General features: G+C 46.1%; 1 protein-coding gene across 7 annotated transcripts in view; it reads left to right on the plus strand.

Annotated features, from left to right (window-relative positions):
- Positions 1–25,346, plus strand: part of ltbp1 (latent transforming growth factor beta binding protein 1) — a 331,204-nt gene that overhangs the window by 215,379 nt on the left and 90,479 nt on the right. For 4 of the 7 annotated variants that reach the window (XM_080200719.1, XM_080200723.1, XM_080200721.1 and 1 more), the window contains 8 exons: positions 125–250; positions 3,738–3,860; positions 5,730–5,849; positions 8,671–8,790; positions 14,162–14,284; positions 14,714–14,836; positions 18,587–18,709; positions 20,383–20,505. In XM_080200719.1, coding sequence (XP_080056845.1) covers positions 125–250; positions 3,738–3,860; positions 5,730–5,849; positions 8,671–8,790; positions 14,162–14,284; positions 14,714–14,836; positions 18,587–18,709; positions 20,383–20,505 — 981 coding nt within the window. The remainder of the gene's footprint in view (positions 1–124; positions 251–3,737; positions 3,861–5,729; positions 5,850–8,670; positions 8,791–14,161; positions 14,285–14,713; positions 14,837–18,586; positions 18,710–20,382; positions 20,506–25,346) is intronic. The other 3 variants (XM_080200720.1, XM_080200725.1, XM_080200722.1) reach the window with 2 other exon arrangements.

Raw genomic sequence — 25,346 nt, forward strand, 5'->3', positions numbered from 1 at the left:
GGCGCTGGACTGTGGCGACTCGGGGAATTTCACAGTAACTTCATTGCAGTGTTAATGTAAGCCTTACTTGAGACTGATATACAAATATATGAACTTTAAACAACATGTAATGTTTGCTTTTCAGAAATTGATGAATGCTCCGTTAATCCAAGGATCTGCGGACCCGGCCAGTGTATCAATCTCCCAGAGGGATATACGTGTAACTGCAATCCCGGGTATCAGCTCAACGATTTGCAAACTGAATGCACAGGTAAGACATCAGAGCCAAGATGGGCAGTTTAAAAATTGGCAAGTCATGTTGCAGCTTTATAGAACCTTATTTAGGCTGCACTTGGAATATAGTGTTCAATTCTGGTCACCACACTACCAGAAGGATGTGGAGACTCTGGAGAGGGTACAGAAAAGATTTACCAGGATGTTGCCTGGTATGGAGGGCATTAGCTATGAGGAGAGGTTGGAGAAACTTGGTTTGTTCTCACTGGAATGACTGAGGTTGAGTGGGTGACCTGATAGAAGTCTACAAGATTATGAAGGGCATGGACAGAGTAGATAGTCAGAAGCTTTTTCCCAGGGTGCAAGAGTTAATTACTAGGGGGCATAGGTTTAAAGTGTAAGGGGCAAGGTTTAAAGGAGATGTATGAGGCAAGCAGAGACTGTTAGCCAAGTTCCGCACACATGAGGACGGCCTCAACCGGAATCTTGGGTTCATGTCACACTATCTGTAATCTCCATGACTTGCCTGGGCTTGCAAAATCTCACTAACTGTCCTGGCTGGAGACAATACACATCCCTTTAACCTGTGCTTAACTCTCTCTCCACTCACATTGCCTGTACCTTTAAGACTTGATTACCTGTAAAGACTCACATTCCAACCATTATTTTGTAAATTGAGTTTGTGTCTTTATATACCCTATTTGTGAACAAAACTCCCACTTACCTGATGAAGGAGCAGCGCTTTTTGCTACCAAATAAACCTGTTGGACTTTAACCTGGTGTGAGACGTCTTACTGCAAGTTTTTTACACAGAGAGTGGTGGATGCCTGGAACTCACTGTTGGGGGAGGTACTGGAAGCAGATACAATAGTGACATTTTAGGGGCAGCTTTTGACAAATATATGAATAGGATGGGAATGGAGGGATATGGTCTCCAGAAGGGCAGGGGGTTTTAGTTCACACAGGCAGCATAGTTGGTGCAGGCTTGGAGGGCTAGAAGGCCTGTTCCTGTGCTGTAATTTTCTTTGTTTTTTGTTCTTTATTTTCTCCCCCCCCGGTTCAGTTTGTACCACTGAGGCTACTGACGTGACAGGGTTTTGGTCTGAAATGGAAATGTGCTGTTTGCATCCTGTTTTCCGTGGTACAGAACTTCATGGTGCTGATTTGAACAGACTCTGGGCACCTCTGGAGAGAAAACGCAAGGGAAATTTAAAGAGGGGGCAACTATTAGCAGAATAGGGTGGCAAAGGTCTTTTGCGAGCCTTAAAAGGCATCAGCGACATGGTGGCACAGAGTGGTTAGCACTGCTGCCTCAGCACGAAGGACCCGGGTTCGATTCCCAGCTTGGGTGACTTTGTGCAGGGTCTGCATGTTCTCCCTGTGTCTGTGTGGGTTTCCTCTGGGTGCCCCGGTTTCTTCCCACACTCCAAAGATGCGTAGGTTAGGTGGATGGGCCGTGCTAAATTGCCCCTTAGTAACCCAAGATGTGTAGGTTAGATGGATTAGTCAGGGTAAATGTGTGGGGTTACGGAGATAGGGCAGCGGGGAGGGTGAGAAGGGCCTGGGTAAGATACTCTGCCAGAGAGAAGGCGCAGACTCAATTGGCCAAATGGCCTCTTCTGCACAATAGGGATTCTATGATGATTCTCTGATGAATCCTTTACCAGTCTGTGCCAATATAACAGCGTTAGGGACAAAGACCTTTCGCGAGCCTTAAAAGCCATTGGTGGCATGGTGGTTAGCCTCTGCCACCCTAGCCCTGATGTTTGGCACAGATTGATAAAGGGTTCATCAGAGAATCAACATAGTGCTAAGGAAGAGTAGATAATCCAGGGTCCAGGCAGATTAATAACTGTTCGGCCCATCACTCTGAAAGCTGAACTGGTTCCACAGGCAGTGGTCTTACATGCTACCTCCTGGAACCATTCCAACATTGCAACCATCGCATCAAATCTGAACCAGGTTTTTGGCAAAATTGGCGATTAGCATCACCAGATGTGCCAATTCCAAGCTGGTTGGTGACTTTGCAGCAGTTGGCATGGCTCTGCATCTACCTCCCTCCTGACACATGGTCATCATTGTAGGTAGGTGCATCAGGGCCTGTAGAAATAATTGGCGCTATCATCACCTGACAGATTAATTTATGCTAGCGGTTAATCAGCTGGCGTTCATTCAGTGTAACTGAATAGCTGGTAGACTTTGGGTTGGTTTGAGGAAACCCCCAACATTATCATAGAATCCCGGCAGTGCAGAAGGAGGCCATTTAGCCCATTGAGTCTGGACAGACAACAATCCCACCCAGGCCCTACGCCTGTAACCCTACATATTTATCCTGCTAGTCCACCTGCCACTAAGGGGCAATATAGCGTGGCCAATGCACCTAATCCACACGTCTTTGGACTGTGGGAGGAAACCGGAGCACTCAGAGGAAACTCACGTAGACACGGGGGAACGTGCAACTCCACACGGACAGTCGTCCAAGGCCGGATTTGAACCGGGGTCCCTGGCGTTGTGAGGCAGTAGTGCTAACCACTGTGCCACCATGCCGCCCCGTGCTATTTAAATGCTATTATCATTAATCAATGGGACGGACTTGCATTTCAATAGCACTTTTCACAATCTCAACATCTTGAAGCATCTTACAAGCAGGTGAAGTACTTTTGTAATGGAAGAAATGTGGAAGTCAACTGGTACACAGCAAGCTCCAGTAAAGTCCAAAGTAATGATGCATTGTTTCCGTGTTCAGGGGCTAAAAATTAGCCAGGACAATGCGGTCACCTCCCCTGGCTCTCCGTTGAAATAACCCATAGAAGTCTTTTACTTCCACCTAAATGGGGAGGCAGGGCCTTGGTTCAGCACCCAATCTGGATAACATCACCTCCAGCATTGCAGCACTCCCTCAGTACTGCACTGGAGTGCCAGCCTGGATTTAATGCCCAGGTCACTGGAGTGCACAGCTGACTCAGAGGCAAGTCTGCTCCGCATTATAGTGGCACAGTAGCACAGTGGTTAGCACTGCTGCCTCACAGCTCCAGAGACCTGGGTTCAATTCCCGGTTTGGGCCACCATCAGTGTGGAGTTTACATGTCTGTGTCTGTGTGGGTTTCCTCTGGCTGCTCTGGTTTCCTCCCACAGTCCAAAGATGTGCAGATTAAGATGATTGGTCATACTAAATTGACCCTAGTGTCAGGGGACTTAGCAGGGAATATATGTGGCATCATGGGAATAGGGCCTGGATGGGATTGTGGTCAGTGCAGACTCGATGGGCTGAATGGCCTCCTTCTTTGACAGTAGAGATTCTTTGATTGTGTTACATCTAAAGAAAGCCTGAACTCCCTCTACTGCAGGCACTGGCCCCTTGCCTTGCTGCCAACTTCACTAAGTGACTACCTAGACTCTTGCGATTTTCCACTTCCATCCATCAGTGACCGTCACCACAGCACCGGAGCCGGTTAGCATTGGGACATTTAACCCAGGGCTGGAGTACTTGCCCCTTCTACTAACTGTAGTCTACCCTTTTACAGACGTGGATGAATGTGCACAGGCCCCACAGCGCTGTTCCAATGGACAATGTAAGAACACAGTAGGAAGCTTCCGATGCTTGTGTCACCAAGGATTTACATCAGATGGAGGAACACAATGCTCTGGTAATGCTTCAAGTTGTTTTGGTTTGTCAGGATGGCAGTTTAAGTTTGACCAAACCATGAACTTCACTTCACACTTTCTAACCTGAGATGTGATCCCATTTTTTGAACTCAAAGCCAGTTTATCTGGGAAGCGTTGAATCCAATAGGACACGAGCCTTTCATGGAGAATTTCATAAGAGAATTTCCCGCTTGTGACTGGAAGCTTAACGCGAATCTCACAGAGGGAGGTTGTCAGGGTGCAGTTCCACTGATCCTCTGTCTGTGATATATGGCAGGACGATCTGCAGGAAAACTCTTCTGGGGGCAGTTTTCCCGTCCTGCCCGCTTCGGGGGGGGGAGGGGGGGTGGGCCACACATAGGTTCGTTGACCTTAGCCGGGATTTTTACACTTTTGGGACAAGCGTGGCTGGAAAATCCCGTCCCTGGTCTTTGTCTTTTGGCAATCACCACTTTTCTCATTGATTTGATATTGTTACTGCCCATGCTCCCTACATGTCAAAGGGCTCCATGGTGGCACAGTGGTTAGCACTGCTGCCTCACTCGCCAGGGACCCGAGTTCAATTCCAACCCAGGGTCACTGTGTGTGCAGAGTCTGCACATTCTCCCCACATCTGCGTGGGTTTCCTCCAGGTGCTCCAATTTCCTCCAACAATCCGAAAAATGTGCTGGTTAGGTTGATTAGCTGTGCTAAATTGCCCCTTAGTGTCAGGGGGATTAGTGGGTAAAATACTTGAGGTTATGCGGATAGGGCCTGTGTGGGATTGTTGTTAGCGCAGGCTAGATGGGCTAAATGGCCTCCTCCTGCATTGTAGGGATTCTGTGATTCTATTGTATGCCTTTAAAAGTAAATGTGTGCCAGGCAGCAAAAGAAGATAAGCCCACTTGAGCAATGTTCCCACTGCTGCTCATGTGAACAGAAACACTGAAGATAGTCTTTAACAGAAGACTCGATTTCCAGCCTACACGGTTTTGAGCATGCTGGTGAATGTTTGATGTGAAGAGCTGTGTTTCACCCAGTTATTCACTTGTTGAATTTAAAAAGGTTGTCAGCAGCTTTGTAATAGACAGGAATTTAACCTGCACATTCCACTCAATAATACTCACTAAAGGATATGTATTGATGTATGTGGTAAAACTACAATCTTATAGCAGCAACAGCCCTGGCAGTAAGAGATCTGAAAGAATTATAAACTATAATGATAACATCTTATTGTACAGAATAAATGTTACACCTTTCGTCCTGCTTGATGTACGTATTATGTTAGATTTAGGTTCTGTCAGCGTCTTGCTAATTACACTGTTAAGGTTTAATAGCACAAGCGGCACAGTGGTTGGCATTGCTGCCTCACAGCGCTAGGGACTGGGTTCGATTCCAGCCTCGTGTCACTATCTGTGTGGAGTTTGCACATTCTCTCTGTGTCTGCATGGGTTTCCTCCGGGCACTCCGGTTTCCTCCCACACTCCCTAGATGTGCGGGTTAGGGTTAATTAGCCATGGTAAGTTCCCCCTTAGTGTCAGGGGGATTAGCAGGGTAAATACATAGGGTTAGGGGGATAGGGCCAGTGGGGGATTGTTATTTGCGCAAGCTTGATAGGCCAAATGACTTCCTTCTGCACTGTAAGGATTCTATGGTGGGATGGTTTAATGGTCATTACATTGTTAAACTGATGATGTGCATTTGCATGCCAATAAATGGGGATAGCTGGGTCACTGGGCATTGGAGTAGTGTTGACTGTGGACTAACTTGCTCCAGCAAAGAAAATAGCTGTTTTGGTTTTAACTTCGCCAAGAGACATGGGTCTGATTAACAAATTTCCAATGTAGTGTTAGATTCCACTAAATGTTAATGAATTGCTATCTCCTTTCAAGATATTGATGAGTGCCAGAGACCCAACTTCTGTGGAGAAGGCCACTGCATTAACCTGGTGGGCTCGTACAGATGCCAGTACTGTGACGCAGGGTACAGGATGAACAGAGGGCAGTGTGAAGGTGGGTGTGTGTTACAGCTCCTGTCTTTGAGCATGTTTTAAAGTTTATTTATTAGTCCCAAGTAAGACTTACATTAACACTGTAATGAAGTTACTGTGAAGTTCCCCTAGTCATCACACACTGGCGTCTGTTCAGGTCAGTGCACCTAACCAGCACATCTTTCAGACTGTGGGAGGAAACCAGAGCACCCAGAGGAATCCCACGCAGACACGAGGAGAATGTGCAAACTCCACACAGACAGTGACCCAAGCTGGGAATCGAACCCGGGTCCCTGGCCTGTGAGGCAGCAGTGCTAACCACTGTGCTACCGTGCTGTCTTCCTGTTTGCATTATCTGGCAATGGAGTGGAATGGTTTCACCTAAATCTTTACTTCAGATTGTTTGGGAATGGAATTAGATGAGGGTTAAGGACCCAGAGGAATTTGGACAGTCGGGGAATGTAATGACTTTAATCAGGCAATTGAGGTGGGCCTGTTAGAACATTAACTCCCTGATTAAGGGCCAAATTGATGGGCCAATCAGGGAGCCTCTTGCTTTGTACTTCGCCAGGCGTGTCAGTTCCTCTGGGACTCTGAGTATTTTAATTTGATTTGATTTGATTTATTATTGTCACATGTATCAGCACACAGTGAAAAGTACTGTTTTTTGCGTGCTATACAGACAAAGCGTACCGTTCATAGAGAAGGAAATGAGAGAGTGCAGAATGTAGTGTTACTGTCATAGCTAGGGTGTAGAGAAAGATCAACTTAATGCAAGAGATTGAATTAAAGCATTGTTAGAGAGTTTAAAAGAGTTGGAATGAAGTTTTAGAAGCATAGAATGAGAGTAAAAGGTCGAAGGTATGCTGAGTACAGCTTGCAAAAAGTCACCTTGCTCACTGCTAACTGAAAGCACTCTGTATGCTGTTGTCAGACTTTAAATAGAGGGATTTTAGTGAAGGGACTTCTCCCTCCGAGGACTTATTACAGGGAATGATGACTTTTTAAACAGAATTACGACAGCAGTTAAATCAGAGTCCGGTCTAATCCTGTCTCCGAGCTTCTCATTGTTGTGTCACAGTCGCTGCACTCAGAGCTGGGAGAATTAGAGGGAACGGCTGAAAATCAATCTGAAAATCTCATCTAAACAAAATAAACAAAAACCCCACACACACCCATAATCCAATGCCAAGAATGAAATCAAAGGCATGAAAGTGGGGTGTGGTGTGGCTGCTGGGGTGGGAGAGATGCTGGCAAGGCCCATCATCCCTTCCCACCTCCACCCCAATTCGGTTCTTCTCCATTATCACTAAGTGAGCAATTCTAATCCCTCCTGTTACACAAAAGGTTATAAAAACAGCTTCCCGCTCGCCCACTGTCAATGCCTGCTTTGTATGCAGCTTTCAGAACCTTGCTAACTTCTGAACCAAAGAGCCATAGAATCCCTACAGTGCAGAAAGAAGCTATTTGGCTCATCGGATATACCTCCACTCTCCAAAAGGGCAGACCTTCTCTCTCCCATATCCCCACACATTTACCATGGCTAATCCATCTAACCTACACAGCTTTCTACATGACACAAGCACATTATTGTCCAGTCCATTTCAAGCAAGGCTACGGTTCAGTTCACTGTTTGCTCCTTCGTGCCTTTAAATCTTTTGTTTTTGATTTCAGCTCAGAAAGTGCTATCGCTGAACCCAGTAATCATATCTGGTGGCTATTTGATGCAACAGTGTAAGAATGCCTACAGTGCTGAGGGAGACCACTCTCCGACAGAGCACCTCATCCCCGGAGCCCCAAGTATTTACCCCGCTAGTCCCCCTCGCCTGAACATCTTGCAACAATAAAGGTCAATTTAAGATGGCCATTCCACCCTAACCCGCACATCTTTGGACTGTGGGAGGAAACCGGAGCACCCGGAGGAAACCCACGCAGACACAGAGAGAATGTGCGGATTCCACACTGACAGTGGCCTAAGGCTGGAATGGAACCTGAGTGCCTGGCACTGTGAGGCTGAATTGCTAACCACCGTGCTGCCAACTCTTGGGCAATTGGCACCAAATGCTTGGTGAACTTTTGCCAGAATCCACTTTTAATAATAAAAGGAGTCTCCCTGGTAGCTGACCTTAGTAACTCTTGGCGAATTCCCCCTTGGATCTCTGCCCCCTGCCCATGGTCAAGTATTGCTGATCAGCAACCATAATATCGGAGCAGAATTAGACCATTCGGCCCATTGAGTCTGCCATTCAATCTTGGCTGATATGTTTCTCAACCCAGTTCTCCCACCTTTTCCCTGTAAACTTTGATTCCCTTACCAATCAAGAACCTATTTATCTCTGTCTTAAATACACTCAATGACCTGGCCCCCACAGCCCTTTGTAGCAATAAATTCCATAGATTCTCCACCTTCTGGCTGAAGTAGCTCGTATATCTGCAGCAGAGTCCGTGCCGCATCAGAATGGAAAACGGAATGAACTCCGGTGGTGTTGTTGGAACTGCCTTAGCAAAGTGTCTGGAATATTATTACTGACTAACATCCAGCACTATATAACAGGAGACTACACAATACATTAGTAAATGAGTGTTACGCTAGACCTGGGCCTGGCGTCAAAGAGGTCTGTTCCTCGTGGGCTACTTGACTACTTTGTAGTGTAATAACCATGTCTTTTAGGAGCTCGGCAGCTTTTCTTTGGAGAATTTGAATTGCAACCTAATGATGAAGGAAATGGGATGTTGTCTCTTTAAAATGTCACTCTTTTCTGTTATTGTAGAGCACTAAAATTGAACTTGAAGTCTTTTCAAATGTCAACCGAACTTACTCTGTGATCTGTTTAAATTCACAGACATAGACGAATGCCAGGATTCCAACAAATGTCCGTCTGGAAGATGCATTAATAATCCTGGCTCTTACGAGTGTGTGTCTTGCCCAGATGGATACACAGGCAGAAATGGCCAATGTATAGGTACGTTCTGTATAGTCTGACTTCAAAACCGGTGCTCGTAGACTTGGAATGAGTTTGTCAAACAATCTTCCCCACTTGAAACGTTCTCAATGAGAGTTGTTTTTTTTTGCAAGGACGAAATGTAAGGACCAAAGATAAAATCTCAGGATGAATTTGGCTGTCCCACATTCCCTGCGGGGTGCTAAGCCTGAAGAGATTGTTGTTGGGAGATTAAGTTACAAATCTGTAGTGCCAATCTTCCAGCCCGTGTTCCGTCTGAGCATGGTTTGCTATAAGGAATGCTGAATTTAGCCTATGGCACACACAGTATGTTGTTTCACTAATGTATTGTGTAGTCTCCTGTTATATAGTGCTCCAGTAATTACATTGTCTATAGCATGTTGCCCTAATGTTGGGAAAAAGATACAAAAGTCTGAGGCCACGTACCAGCCGACTCAAGAATAACTTCTTCCCTGTTGCCGTCAGACTTTTGAATGGATCTACCTCGCACTGAGTAAATCTTTCTCTACACCCTAGCTATGACTGTAACACTACATTCTGCACTCTCTCCTTTCCTTCTCTATGAACAGTAGGCTTTGTCTGTAAAGCATGCAAGAAACAATATTTTTCATTGTAACCCAACACGTGACAATAATAAATCAAATCAAAATATAATCTGCTAGAATATAAGGCAGAGGCCTACAGTGCAAACACTGCCTTCAGCTCCTACAGCATTTACTTTATCATTTTGCTCAGTATCTCATGGCTGCATAGTGGTTAGCACTTCTGCCTCGCAACGCCAGGGATCCAGATTCAATTCGACCTTGGGTGACTGCCTATGTGGAGTTTGCATATTCTCCCCATAGATTTCCTCCCAGAGTCCAGAGATGTGTAGGTTAGATGGATTGGCCATGCTAAATGCGTAGAGTTACGGGGATAAGCCAGATACTGTGCCAAAGAGTAGGTGCAGACTCGATGGGTCAAATGGCCTCATTCTGCATTGTAGCTATTCTGTTTCTATCTCATTGATTGTGCCATGCACTGTGTGGACAAATAATTTGTTGGCAATGGAATATAGACCACTTGTTATTCTATATATGGTTTGAGACAGTAAGACAGCTGCTGGAAGAAGGAGGTCTTACTGATGATGTGATTGGATCTGCTTGACGGAGCTGCCTGATTTGTGGTTCAGCAGCAGCTTTGTATCATTCTGTACCATGTATCTGCTGTCAAGCTCCAGAGAGTTCACTTCAAAAGTAGTAAATGATCGCAGGCCTCACTGTGTGAATAAACCTATTGCGATTTAGTGGTCTGGTCAAACCAGATGGCTGGTTAGTTATCTCTGGTGGATATTGAACACAGAATTGGCCTGTTGTCTTTATTAAACACTGGCCTGCTGAAGTCAACTTAGAATCATAGAATCCCTACAGTGCAGAAGGAGGCCAATTTGGCCCATCGAGTCTGCACTGACTCTCTCTCACCCAGGCCTTTACCCCCACCGTATCTCTGTAACCCTACACATTTTCAGGAGCTGATCCATCTCATGTTGGGACAGCAATCCACATGGCCAATCCACCTAACCCACACATCTTTTGGGATGTGGGAAGAAACTGGAGCACCCAGAGGAAGGCCATGGGAGGACATAAGAACATAAGAAATAGGAGCAGGAGTAGGCCATCTAGCCCTTCCAGCCTGCCCCGCCATTCAATAAGATCATGGCTGATCTGTCGTGTCTCAGTTCCACATTCCCGCCCTCTCCCCATAACCCTTAATCCCCTCGCTTATCAAAAACCCATCAACCCGCGTCTTAAAAATATTTAGTGAGGCAGCCTCCACCACCTCAACAGGCAGAGAATTCCAGAGATTCACCACCCTTTGAGTGAAGAAGTTCCTCCTCAACTCCGTTCTAAACCGCCCCCCCCTTTATCTTGAGGCTGTGCCCGGTCTCTCTGTCTTCCTACATGATCAATCTCTGCGTTGTGGGCCACGGGACCTCATCGTCCCTGAATCCCAGGAAATGAAAGCTCGGCAGTTTACCATCAGTCACTTCCAGGAAGACTTTGATGATGACACTCCCAGCTACGTTGAGTGCCTGGCAGCTGTAGTAACCAACATCAGATCGCTGGACATTGGTGATGGTGAGGTCCCCAACCTGAGAAACCGAGAATCTTTTGGAAGGTTCCGGAGGCTGGTAGGAGAAAAGCAAATTCTGAAAAAAAAAGAAAAACACAGGAAGAGAGTTAAAGCAGTGAGGGGGGTAGAGATGGCCATGCACACCCCTCACAGGCAGTGACTCAAGGTTGAGATTTAAACCTGGGTCCCTGGCGCGGTGAGGCAGCAGTGCTAACTTATCAAAATGTGATAGAAAATTATCTGATTAGAATGGGTGGTGGACTGGAGAATTTACCAACACATCATAGACAAACACCCTGGACACACCTCACTCTCACTACCCCATACAGCCTGACAGAGGGGAAGTGCCACTTAGGTCATAAGAACCCCTACACTGCAGAAGGAGGCCATTCGGCCCATCGAGTCTGCATCGACACTAATCCCACCCACGTCCGATCTTCGTAATGCCACTATTTACCCCGCTAATCCCTCTAACCTACACATCCGGGGACACTAAGGGGCAATTTAGCATGGCCAATGCACCTAATCGGCACATCTTTGGACTGCCGGAGGAAACCGGGGACCCGGAGGAAACTGACACAGACACGGGGAGAACATACGGACTCCATACAGACAGTGACACAAGCCGGGAGTCAAATCCAGATTCTTGGTGCTATGAGGCAGCAATGCTAACCACTGTGCCACCGTGCCGCCCTTATATGTACATGAAGTCGACACATGATGAAACCTTCCACATACTCTGTGTTACTTTCGGCTGCACCATCACCGCTTTATTAACGTTAACATTTTGCTGTTCTATCCCACAAAGGACCTTGTGCTGTCAAACTTAAAGGTGTTGACATTATTTTGACTTGTACCACGGTGGAAGTACATACGTGTATGCAGGGTGGGGAGGAGGTGTTATGTCATGATGTACAAACATCAAGAGATGTTTATGCCCAAAGTCTCGGGATTCTGATTATTAATCGGAACATGCTACGTGGGTTTCCTCCGGGTGCTCCAGTCTCCTCCCACTGACGTGCTGGTTAGGTGTGTCAACCATGCTAAATTCTCCCTCAGTGTACCCAAACAGGCACCGGTGTGGCAACTTAGGGATTTCCACAGTAACTTCATTGCAGTGTTAATGTAAGCCTACTAGTGACACTAATACAACTTAAACTTTAAAATACTAAGGAGTGGATCGTCAGAGGCGAACTCTGCATATTCCAAGGAATATACCACGCCTTAAAAGCATCCCTTTTGCTGTGCAGTAATGTGCGCCTAATGATTTATTCCAGCAGTAAATTGAAGTTCTTCTCCTGAGGATTTTAGTCTAATCCCGCTCGTTGAGTCATGAACACTTCCCATCCTGTTGACAAGTGCAAGGCCAGTTTTATAGCAGTGGTTACTGATCTGTGAATTAATGCCTTGATTTCTTTCTGGTTTTGTGCTAAGTATCTGGACTAGTGCAAAGCCAATATTTACTTTGGCTATAGGTTACAGATCCCTGCATCATGGCCTTTGATGAAGACATTCGTTGTAACGTTGCAAACAGGCACCACCTGGTTGCTGCTGTTTTTGTCACCTTAAAACATTTTCTCTGCACTTGGTGACAGTGAAGCCATCACCAAATGTGTGGCTGTTTTGGCAAGCAGTTGAACCTGTGTTTCTGTGAAAATTCCCCCTTGTTCCAGAATTGGAAGCGATCTGTTCTGCTGAGGGACATTGACAATTTATTGCAGATTGGTCAGAAGCCACAGTGGTTAGCACTGCTGCCTCACGATGCCAGGGACCTGGGTTCGATTCCAGCCTCGGGTTATCGTCTGTGTGGAGTCTGCACGTTCTCCCTGTGTCTGTGTGGGTTTCCTCTGGGTGCTCCAGTTTCCTCTCACAGTCCAAAAGATGTGTGAGTTAGGTTGATAGGCTATGCTAAATTGCTCCTTAGTATCAGAGAGATTAACGGGGTAAATATATGGGGGTAGGTGGGATTGTTGTCGGTGCAGGCTGAATGACCTCCTTTTAACTGTAATGATTTTATGATGGTTTCTGGTGCTGAATAGTCTGTCCTTCAGGAGAAGTCTGACCAATAGCAATTCTTGTGTCGCAAGGAGACACAGTACTTTAAAAGGGGCAATGTTAGCCATGTTGTTTCTGCAACCTCTATCCCATCTCCTGTCAGTAACTTCTGGTGACCTGCTTTAGGTGGCACACCATGCCCCTACATACCACCATTCCCTGCACAAGAGAAAAGAAAGAAAAGGCCAAAAAAAAACAGCTGGAAAGAGAGGAGAAAGAGGAGAGACAGACAGAAAGAGAAGATGTGACTAAACAAGAGAGAGATCCTCCGTCCTATTGTATTTTTAACAGTTTAGTTTATTTATTAGTGTCACAAGTTACTGTGAAAATCCCCTATTCGCCACTCTCCAGCACCTGTTCGGATACGCTGAGGGAGAATTTAGCATGCTCAATGCATCTAACCAGCACATCTTTCGAACTGTGGAAGGAAACCGGAGCACTCGGAAGAAACCCACACGGACACGGGGAGAATGTGCAGACTCCGCACAGACAGTGACCCGAGATGGGAATCGGAACTGGGTTCCTGACACTGTGCCATGCAACATCACTGGAGGTAGAATCTGACACAATTCAGATATCCCATCCCAAAATTACCTTGTGCTCAAACTCTATTCTGCAACTTAACGTGGGACAATGCCGTTTCAGATCTGCTCGAACCAGCGTCATTTTTATCATAAGTATAATTAGTTTTAGCAATGCATGAAGTTAAGCAAATTCTTGAAGTGAGAAGTGGCATTTTCTTACAGCTTCCGTGTCCTGAGGTGCAGACGTTAGAAACTGAGATTTGTAGGCAGGTTGCGAGAGGCCCAATCCAAGCCTAATCCTTCTTGGCAAATCAGCCAGGCATTCGTCAGGGATCAACTGTATCTCTTTTCAGTTTCCTGTTACAAATAGGACATGCAGTCACACACTGGGAAAAATGCTATTTGAGACCCATCCAGACAGCCTTCCATTAAATTCTACAGCAGATGGATGCTGCAGATGTTCCATGATGAATGGGACAGCAAGTAATTTGAGAAATAAAATTCCAGGGGTTTTGTTGTCTTTCTTATTCACTGTGCACTCCAGAATGTTTTGTTGACCTCCCCTCCCCACCACTGCCTCCATTTGCTTCCTGTTACCTGTTTGGAAATGGCCAAGATTTACCAGGGTTGTCTTTGGCATCCCTTTTGACACCCGTTTTATTGTGTGTCTGCTTTCCCAGACGTCAACGAATGCCTCAGCGGATCCGTTTGTGCCAACGGCAGATGTTCCAATCTGGTGGGAACCTACATCTGCACCTGCGACCGAGGGTACAAACCAACTCCTGATGGCAAACTGTGCAAAGGTAACCTCGTGTGGGGATTAAAATCTCGGGCAGTCCATTCGATTAATGTTGCGGGGGGGGGGGGGTGACTGAAATGGGTTTTTCTGACAATCGACAATGGTTTTGTGGTCATCAGTAGATTCTTAATTCCTGATATCTTTTATTGAATTTGAATTCCACCACCTGCCGTAATGGAATTCGAACCCGGGTCTCCAGAACATTAGCTGAGCTGGATTAATAGTCTAGCAATAATTCCATCGCCTCCCCCATATTGAAAGAGGGCAGTCTGTACCTGCAGTAGTTTGGTGACAATCTGATGAAGTAGATTGACCACCTGTGATGAAGCTAGTCTGATTTCCATTTCTCGTACGAAATGCTGATCAGGGCTTGCATTCTCTGTTGGGATCCGACTGGAAACACTCGTAAACTGTTGTTTCTTCTCTGGTGCAGATGTGGATGAGTGTCAGGATACCATGCTGTGCACCAACGGGAAATGCACGAACACTGAGGCCTCCTTCTACTGTGAATGCAACGCGGGGCACCGCCTGGCTGCCACAGGGGACCAGTGTGAAGGTAGCAAAAACCTGGTCGCATGCTCGCGGGAGAACATATAATGGAGGGTCAAGTCTCTGTCAGATTTACTTTTCTCTGTCAGAGTCGGCTAGAATTCCAAAGGTAGTGGGGGGATTTTCCAAATGTTCCAAACGCTGCGGGTTTGCTCGCAGGGGTAGTTGCAAACAACAGGATGCCCTTTTGACAGAAGCGGGACTGGAAGATCCCGCTACCAGCCAGTCGTGTTTGGTCTCCATCACCGCAAAACATGTGCTGTGTTGGGGGGGTGGTTTGCAGGTGGCAGTTGTACCATGAGGTGAATATTTGAACAAAATCAATTAAGAATGCCAGAGATGTGCGGGTTAGATTGATTGGCCATGATACATTCCCTTTGGTATCAGGAGATTAGCAGGCTAAATGTGTGGGGTTATGGGTGGGTGGGATTATTGTTGGTGCAGGTTCAATGGGCCAAATGGCCTCCTCCTGTACTGTGGGGATTCTATAGTTTCCAGCAACTTCGGTGCTGTGCATTTGAAGCTTTTTTGTCCTGTTTTGTTTCCCAGTGTGATATTTATTGGGCAGGGTGTAAAATATTTACGACGCGAAAGGGAAAGAGATGTACAGAGAGAGAGAGAGATGGGGGGAGGTGGTTTTGAAGAGCATGGAGGTCCCCAACTGTCTGAACGCAGACACAACACATTCCTCTGTCACACTGAGTATTATCACCACGTAAAATGAAAAAAAAAACCATTGGGCCCAAAAAGACAAATCGGTATTTGATGAATCCCATCATTTGGGATCTTCGTCAAGTAAGTCAGAAAAATCTAACATTATCAACACTTCCAAGCTACTGGGAGGTTTTGAGAATCAATAAAGAACAACTATTTCCTCTGCTGTGGAAAGTCAGTCAGGGTAAATTTGAAATGACTGGTAAAAGTTCTTGAGGCGACATGTTATAATTCAGGTCAGAAACTCCAAAGTGTTTTATGAAGTCTGCCTAAATCATAAATTTTGTACTTTGAATTTGGCTACAGTAAGCATGAGATGTTTCATTTCGGGAATGATTCAAATGATCTACTAGGGAGCTTTTATCAAACGAAGTTTGTTTAAGAATATAGTTAACATACAGCAATAACTTTTACCATTTACACACAAGAAAGAAAAACAGCCATGATATTGTATAACTCTTAATAAATATATGAAATGTTCCAACCAAACAAACTTCCTTAAACAAAACCCTTGCCACAGGATTAGCACAGAAAATACAAATGCTCTCATGATGGTGGAGCTTTGTCCTTTGGTTGGATGCTGCAGTTCTCTTGATATACACACGCAAGCAAGCTTGGAGTCAGCTCAGCTTCCCAAAACACTGGGGAGTTAGAGAGACTCTAGTTACTAGCTAGCAGATCATCAACAGCAGAATTTTCACCCCAGGCAGGCAAGAAGCCTTGCTTCCAGCTAGCCAGAAGAAATTTCAATACAAGGGAGATAAAGAAACACTGCTTTTCAGTCAGACGTCCAAACCCCTTCTCTGGACTCCACTCACCTGATAAAAGAGCAGCACTCCGAAAGCTTGTGATTCCAAATAAACCTGTTGGATTTAATCTGGTGTTGTGAGACTTCTTACTGCGCCCACCCCAGTCCAACACCATCTCCACATCACTTCTCCACATCACTTCTAAACTAAAACAGTAGCCAGCAGGCCAAAACTGAAAGTGAAACCTTGAATTCACTATGAAAAAAGAACTGTCCAAAACACAGGCCAACCAGTCATAAATTCCAAGTCAATGCATGAGGCCCAGGTTAAAAATTAAACAAAACCCCATTTGAACCATCAAAGCAGCAATAAAAGAACTTCTAACCAGATAGCCCAGCAACAATGAAAGAAACCCAAAGCTGCCTAACTGCAGAGAACATGATTAAAAAAAAAATTCTTAAAGGTGCGTTAGCGTCACAATAAGAAGATATGTTTTCACTCAGAGAGTTTTTGGGATCTGGAATGCTTGACTGGAAAGGTGTTGGAAGCTGGTTCAGTAAAGTTTAAAAGGGAGTTGGACAGCTTCTTCAGGATGATGAAGCTTTGGATTAGGGACCAAAAGTGGAGAAGTGGCACCAAGTAAGACTTCTTCTAAACAGCTAGCAAAGACCTGACAGGCTGAATGGCCTCTATCTGTGCTGTAGTTTAGATGGGGTCAAATAGCCAAAGTCAGATAGTGGGATTATTGCAGATGAATATTCAGCAGGTCCCAAAATTAGGCACTCTTGGTTTTCATACCTGGAGGTCAAATTTCTGTTCAAGTGTACTTAGATTTAGGAATCAGGCTGGGAAACTGTTTAGGATTTTATTTATTAGTGACACAAGTAGGCGTACATTAACACTGCAATGAAGTTACTGTGAAAATCCCACAGGTGCCACACTCCACACTGTTTGGGTACACTGAGGGAGAATTTAGCATGGCCCGTGCATCTAACCAGCACATCATTTGAACTGTGGGAGGAAACTGGAACACCCGGAGGAAACCCACACAGACACGGGGAGAACGTGCAGACTCCACACAGACAGTGATCCAAGCTGGGTCGAACCCAGGTCCCTGGTGCTGTGAGGTAGCAGTGCTAACCATTGTGCCACTACCAAGATGTAGCATCCTCCAAGTTTAAAAATTCTTTGATGATAGGAGCTCGGTCAGCAGCTGATATTCTGCAAGGGTATTCTTTGCAGACTGCCCAGCTTTCTCAGGGTTTTTGGATAGTGAAAGGTTTTGGGATCGGAAGCCAGTTTGATGAACTGCCTATTGTGAACCCAGAATGGCTTCAAGCTGAAAGCCATTGCTACCCAATGGAGACTGATGAGAGATCTTCACACCCACTTGTAGTCATCTGTTGAATTGCTAACTCGGTGGCATGAAGTCTGGAAATCCATTGATTTTGAGGTTGAAGTAACCCTCAAACAATGACAAGTGTAAAATCCACAAAGGGGTTCAGTCTGGGTATGTCCATTGAAGGGGAGGCCCCCACCCTGGGTGATTCAATGAGGAACTTTCTAGAAGCTTCAGGTCGCTCTTCTGAAGTGGCAAAGGTCATTTGGCCCTTGGCAGCCACCTTAGCCATCCATTCGGCTAATAAAAGACAGTTCCAGAAGTTTCCATGAACACAGTCCATGTTTGAAGTTATGAATAGGATAGGCCTTCACTGGGTTAGTTAAGGAGAGCCAGGGACCCAGGTTCAATTCCTGGCTTGGGTCACTGTGTGGTGGCTGCACATTCTTCCAGTGTCTGCATGAGTTTCTTCCTGGTGCTCCATTTCCCCCCACCACTGTCTGAAAGGCGTGCTGGTTGGGTGCATTGGCCATGCTAAATTCTCCCTCAGTGTACCCAAACAGGCGCCAGAGTGTGGCAACTGGGGGATTTTCACACTGCAGTGTTAATGTAAGCCTACTTGCGACAATAGTAAATAAACTTTAGTAAGAGGGATCCTTCTGAGCTCCACAGTGAAGAATCATCAGTTTTAACTTGGAGCCCACACATTTTACCTCCAGCTCATTGATCCTAATGAGAGGAAAGTTGTTTAAGCTTTGGCAGAGTCACCAAGTCATCAAAGCGACTGCCGGAAATTCCCCTTTTGACTTGGGGAACCATGCAAAAACAGTCGTTGGTTAAGGTGCATGTTCTGCGGGCATGCAGTAATTGAGGGAACAGTGAATTCGATGGAGCCCATCAGAGAGCTTTACCTGACTGCCAGCTCCCAACAGCTTTCTGAATGTATCTGTTTCAGACATTGACGAGTGCAAGGAAGACGCGGATGCTTGCCGGGGAGGTACATGCGTCAATAACGCCGGCTCCTACACATGCACGTGTCCAGATGGCTTCCAGCTGGTGGATGGTGTCAGATGCCAAGGTAAAGAAGGATCTAAAGTGCTGTCCCTGGCCACACCACGTCCGCATAACGTGCATGCTGCGTAACGGTAGCCAGCCCTCGCATGTGTTACTCCCAAACTGTCGTCACTGGATCCGAATGTGTGTGTGAGGATAATTATCCACTTTGTGGAAAAGGTTAACCTCACAAATGTTTAACTGGCTGAAATTGTGCTATTCAATATTGGTAATGAGCAAAATTAAGTTCATAGAATCCCTACAGTGCAGAAAGAGGCCATTCAGCCCATCGAGTCTGCACCAACCACGATCCCACCCAGGCCCTACCCCCATATATTTTACCCACTAATCCCTCTAACCTACACATCTCAGGACGCTAAGGGGCAATTTTAGCATGGCCAATCAACCTAACCCGCACATCTTTGGACTGTCGGAGGGAACCGGAGCACCCGGAGGAAACCCATGCAGACACAAGGACAATGTGCAAACTCCACACAGAGTGACCCAAGCCGGGAGTCGAACCCAGGTTCATGGAGCTGTGAAGCAGCAGTGCTGACCACTGTGCTACCGTGCCGCTCTTCCTCTGTTGGTCTAATGAAGGGATTAACCCATCGATGGGTTGCTGTAGCGGGAGTACAGTGAAGGTTTATCAGGCTGATTCCTGGGATGGCAGGTCTGTCTTGTGAGGAGAGACTAAGTTGGTTAGGATTATATTCACTGGGAGTTTAGAAGAGTGAGAGGGGATCTCATACAAATTTCTAAAATCCTAACAGGGTTAGACAGGGTAGATTCAGAAAGAATGTTCCAAATGGTGAAGGAATCTAGAACTAAGGGTCATAGTTTGAGGATAAGGGGTAAACTTTTTAGGACTGAGATGAGGAGAAATTTCTTCACCCAAAGGGTGATGAAAATGTGCAATTCACTGCCTTTAAGGCAGAAATAGATAAGTTCTTGATCAATAAGGGGGTCAGGGGTTATGGAGAAAAGGCAGGAGAACGGGGAGGAGAAAAAAATCAGCCATGATTGAATGGCAGAGCAGACTTGAAGGGCTGAGTGGCCTAATTCTGCTCCATGTCTTATTGTCTTTCAAAGACACTTTCAAAACAGCCTTTGCAATCTGGCTGACCTGTCATTGCCTGGATTTTCATGGTGCCACTCTCCAGAGAGATTGTATATGTGCACAGCAATAATATAGCCATGGTTTCTTTCGGAAAACAGTATAAAATCATTTAGAGAGTAAACACCTCATTGCTTCTGTTGGAGAGTAGCTTATTGAGTGGCCACTAACACAGCTCCATAGTTGGAATGCTTTTGAATGCTTCACAGAAGTGAGGACACGTTTCTTCACCCAAGGAGTGGTGAGCCTGTGGAATTCATTACCACAGGAAATAGTTGATGCCAAAACGTTGAATGTATTCAAGAGGCAGCTGGATATAGCACTTGGGGCAAATGGGATCAAAGGTTATGGGGAGAAAGCAGGATTAGGCTATTGAGTTGGATGATCAGCCATGTTGGTGATGAATGGCAGAGCAGGCTCGAAGGGCCAAATGGCCTCCTCCTGCTCCTGTCTTCTACGTTTCTATGAAAAAGCCATTCTGCTCACTCAATCCCGATGCCCCATTGAATAACTGGGGTGTGTGTGAGTGTGAAATGTTGTTGCTTCCACAGAGAGTGACACAATGTTTTCCCCCCCCTCAGATGTAAATGAGTGCCTTGCACCCGAGCTGTGTATTGATGGGGATTGCCTGAATACAGAGGGTTCATTCTACTGCGTTTGTGAGAAGGGATTCGCAATCTCCTCAGATGGCCGCAAGTGTGAAGGTGAGATTCCATGATTGATACCTTGCGCAGCTCACAATCTAACTGAAAGGATTAGCACAGAGAAAATCGATTTCACAGAATCACTGAATTGTGACGGCACAGAAAGACACCATTCGGCCCATCTTTACCTGTACTGGCTTGCTAAATGAGCACCATGACTTGGTGCCATTCTCCTGCCTTTCCCCATTCCCCTGAACATTGTTTCTGTTCAATTAATCATTTAATGCCCTCTTGAATGTCTGGATTGAACCTGCCTCCACTACACTTCCAGGCAGCGCGTTCCAGACCCCAATCACTCGCTGTGTGAAAATGTCTTTTCCTCACATCACATCTGTTTCTTTTGCAAATCTCTTGAAATCTGTGCCTTCTCAATCCTGATCCTTTTATGAGCAGAAACAGATTCTCCTATCTACCCTGTCCAACTCCCCCTCTTGATTTTAAACATCTCTATCAAATTCCTCTCAGCCTGCTTCTCTCCATGGAGAGCAGTCTTAGTTTAGGTTAGTTTATTTATTATTGTCGCAAGTAGGCTTACATTCACACTGCAATGAAGTTACTGTGAAATTTCCCTAGTCACCACACTCCAGCGCCTGTTTGGGTGAATTTATCACAGCCAGTACACCTAACCCGCTTGTCTTTCGGACTGTGGGGGGAAACCCACGCGGACACAGGGAGAATGTGCAAACTCCACACTGACAGTCCCCCAAGCAGGGAATCGAACCCGGGTCCCTGGCACTGAGAGGCAGTGGTGCTAACCACTGTGCCACCATGCCAATCTAAGTCATAACCTCACCAATCTATCCCCATAATTGAAGTTTCTCATCCCTTTTAAAAAAGAGAAAAGGGTTTCAAAAAAAATTTTGGGGTGTAAGTGGTCGTATTTATAGCCGTGGTGCCCTAACTATTGTGACCAGAATCAACAACAGTTAGTGGAACAGGAGCTGCATGTTGGCCTGAACATGCAGTGGTGTAGCAGGACATTAGTGAAATAGTTCAATTTTTACAACAATCCAGCAGTTCTCGTGGTTGTTTTTATCTGGTAGCAGCTCATAATTACCATTAAATAAAATTTAATGATGTACCATTGTGGGATTTGAAGTGAGTGGGGAGGAGTGGGACTGCCGTCAGGCTCAAGTAGGGGTTGAAGGCCACATTGCGTGAGGGAACGGCTACTCACCTCTGCTTTCTCCTGCATTAGCCAATTAGTGGCCAAATGGGAAGACTAGGGGTGGGAATTTGTGGCCTCACTTGGGCGCGACTGGAAATTTTCACCCGAGGTCAGTGGAGATTTCTGTTCTCCTGACCCTTGCCCGCACCAGTTCCGTGGCGGGCCCGGTGGTAGAGTTTCTGGTCTAGCTGTCCAATTCAGGATAGTTGGGAAGCCCTCAGAGGTGGAGGAACAATGGATGAGTACAGCAGCAGGACTCCATGCCTATGACCTCTTGTTCTAGTTTGCCCCCTAAGAGGAAACACTTAGTCTACGTTTACTTTATCAATCCCTTTTATTATTTTATATACCTCGATCAGATTCCCTCTTATCCTTCTAAACTCCAGCGAGTATAAACCCAAACTGTTTAATCTCTCCTCATACGTCAACCCTTTCATCCCCTACCAATGGAGACACAAACTCGGCAAAGAGTCAGGTGAAATGTGGAGTGGAGCCAGGCAGAATGGAAGCAGCCAACATTTTATTTAAGAATTGTACCTTGAAAACTAATATAAGTTTGACTGATATTCCACAAGATAACCAAACACAGGTGTAAACCCTGCTTAAAATTCAGTTGCACTCAAGCGTCCCTGTAAATTGGGAGTGGGGTGTTGCGTTTTGTTGTTGCTTTTTCCAGTCCCCTTCCTGTGACCTGGAGTGGCAGTGCAGGTTGGGATACCGTCAGCCCATCATCCCCGGTTTCCGACGACAACCATCGTCACAAGACGCCCTTCAGCAGAAACCTTTCAGCAGTCTGAGAATTGCCTTGTCTAGACGAGGGAAAATACTTGATGCAGAGCAGACACTCCTCCTCCCACCCCTGGGTTCCTTGCGAACACCATTTGACCTGACAAGAGTCTTCAACTCAGCGCTTAGCAAACCTTGACGTTCTCATCCTGCGCCAGAGGATCAAATGCGTTTTAATTCTAATTATATTTTCCTTTTGCAAGCATTCCTGGCTTCTTTTTTTGCTTCGGATGCTAATTAGACGTAGCAGATGAAATTTTCCAGTCTGGTGAATTGGAGGGCTCCGACAGGCCCCTGTTACCATTTCTGCAGCCTTACAGCGAATACTTGCGTTACACATCTGGTACCAGGGTTTATTAAACTTACGTGAGACAGGTTATTCCTTCTATTCCCCTCGTGTGCGTTCATCTGACTGGAAACCGCCTTGGGTGGAAGAGAGCAAGCTATAGTTAATTATGTTTTCTTGTTCCAGGAAGAAAACAAAAGTGTTTAAGTAGCCCTGAGGTTTAAAGGGCTTTTGTACCTGGCACCTTGAGGCCCTTGTGAAAGAATTGGAGTGTGATCGCACTGGAGGACGGTGCAGTAATAACACCATTGTGAGGGTGTTTGGCATTAAGTCAGTCTCGTGATCTTTATCTGGAGATCAAAACTGGCTGAACCCTACAGCGCCTGAGTTGAATGAAGTGATTAAGCATAATCCATGTGTCGCAATGTTAAACCTATAATCCTAATGTTACCAGCTCCTTGTAGAGCGCGTGTGAGGGAGGCTAAGGTGTTATTTAAAGGTGCCTGACCTTTGTGTCTGGGGATAACAACATTCATTGTGGGTGTTTAATGAGCAAATTGATGAAACACTCATGGCGTTGTGCAATGAATAGTTGTGAGGAATTTGGAACTTTCCTAACTGGCGAGCTATGATTGGTGCAGTTATTTTAATGTGCATAAGAACTCAGGAAGTAGGGACAAGGATGGGCCATGTGGCCCCCTCAAGCCTGCTCCACTCTTCATTGCGTGGCCAATCTGATCTTGGCCTAAGCCCCACTTTTCCCTAGAACCCTTGATTCACATGGACCTCAAGAACCTGGGACGGGATTCTCCGGCCTCCAAACCGCGTGTTTTCCACCAGCGGGATTGTTTGCTAGCGGCGGGATTCACTGGTCCCATTGCTGTCAATGGGAATTCCCATTGATGTCACCCCACACTGGTGGGAAACCCATGGCGGGGAGGGGGGGAGGGTGTGCGCTGCCGGCGGGACTGGAGAATCCCGCTGGCGTGAACTGCCGGAGAATTCCGACTCTTATCTATCTCAGTCTTCATTTATCTTCAATGACTTCTTCTCCAGAGCTCCCTGGAGCAGAACATTCCAAAGATTCATCACTCTCCGAGTGAAGAAATTCCCCCTCATCTCTGTCAGAAATGGGTGACTTCTTAATTTGAAACTGTGCCCCCGCATTCCCCCCTCCACCCCACACCCAGTCCTTGATTCTCCCACAAGAGGAAAGTCCTCTCAGTGCCGACCCTGTCAATCCCCTCAGAATCTCAGGTGTGTCAGCAAGCTCACCTTTCATTCTTCACAACTTCGGTGAGTGTCATAGAATCATACAGCACAGAAGAGGCCCTTTGGCCTCTGACACAATAAAAACACCTGAACTCCCACCTAATCACACCTGCCAGCACCTGGCCCGTAGTTTTGAATGTTATGATATGTCAAGTGCTCATCCAGGTGCTTTAAAGGATGTGTGGCAACCTGCCTCTACCACCTTCCCAGGCAGCACATTTCAGATCGTCACCACTCTCTGGGTAAAAACATTTTTCCTCAAATCCCTCCATAACCTCCCCCTCACCTCGAACCTGTGTCCCCTTGTAACTAACCCTTCAACAGCTGCTCCTTACCCACTCTGTTCATGTGCCGCATAATATTGTACACCTCGATCAGATCGCCCCTCCGTCCTCTCAGTTCCGACGAAAGCAGCCCAAGCCTACCCAGCCTGTCTTCATAATTTAAACGTTCCATCCAAGGAAGCATTCTGGTGAATCTCCTCTGCACCCCCTCCAGTGCAGTCACATCCTTCCAAAATGTGGTGACCAGAACTGCACGCAGCACTCCAGTTGTTGCCTCACCAAAGCCCAACGTGGACTTCCCTGTTTTTGTAATCGATGTCTCGATTGATAAAGACCAGTGTCCCATGTGCCTTTTTCACCACCCTTACTAACCTGCCCTTCCGGCCCAATCTGATCAAGCAATAAGACCAGGCATTGTCCAGGAATTGTTTCTCGGAACTGCCTCTATTGTAAAAGTATTAAGAATGATCCTTACCTCTGTGTGGGGATGGGAAGCAGATGGAAAAGAAGAGATTAATTATTTGTTAAAGTAATATTGGAAGCGTTCTGCTGAGGTGGAGCCAAGTTTTGAACCATTAATTTTCCCGAGCTGTCGTTAAGTGCTCTTTACAAATGAGCTCATTCTGCTTGCTTGTCCTTCACTCACCTCTGCTTTCTCCTCCTGCCTCCTCTCATTGCCCTCCTTGCTACTTCCTTAATCCATCTTTCCTCCTTTCCCCATCTCTGTCTCCTTCCTCCTCCCCATTCCCTCTTTCTCCCCATCCCCGCTTTCTCTCCACACATCGGCAGCACTTCAGATGGATGTTGTATTTTGTTTGCAGTTTGGAGTTTCCCCAGCTGCAAGCTCTGTGGGATATTATCGTGCTGAATTTGTGACGCCTGCAAATCTTTCAGATCCTGAACAGTGCACAGATGGCATCAAATGTCACGGCAGCTTCTGCCAGCGCTGGTGGCTCGTATAGATGTCAGTGTTCCAGAGGCTACTGCCTCAGCCCTGTGGATGAAATATGCATTGGTAAATTATGATGTTTTAAAGGAATTGGGC

The sequence above is a fragment of the Carcharhinus amblyrhynchos genome, chromosome 12 (assembly GCF_965287045.1).
Source record: "Carcharhinus amblyrhynchos chromosome 12, sCarAmb.v2.hapA, whole genome shotgun sequence".
NCBI lineage: Eukaryota > Metazoa > Chordata > Chondrichthyes > Carcharhiniformes > Carcharhinidae > Carcharhinus > Carcharhinus amblyrhynchos.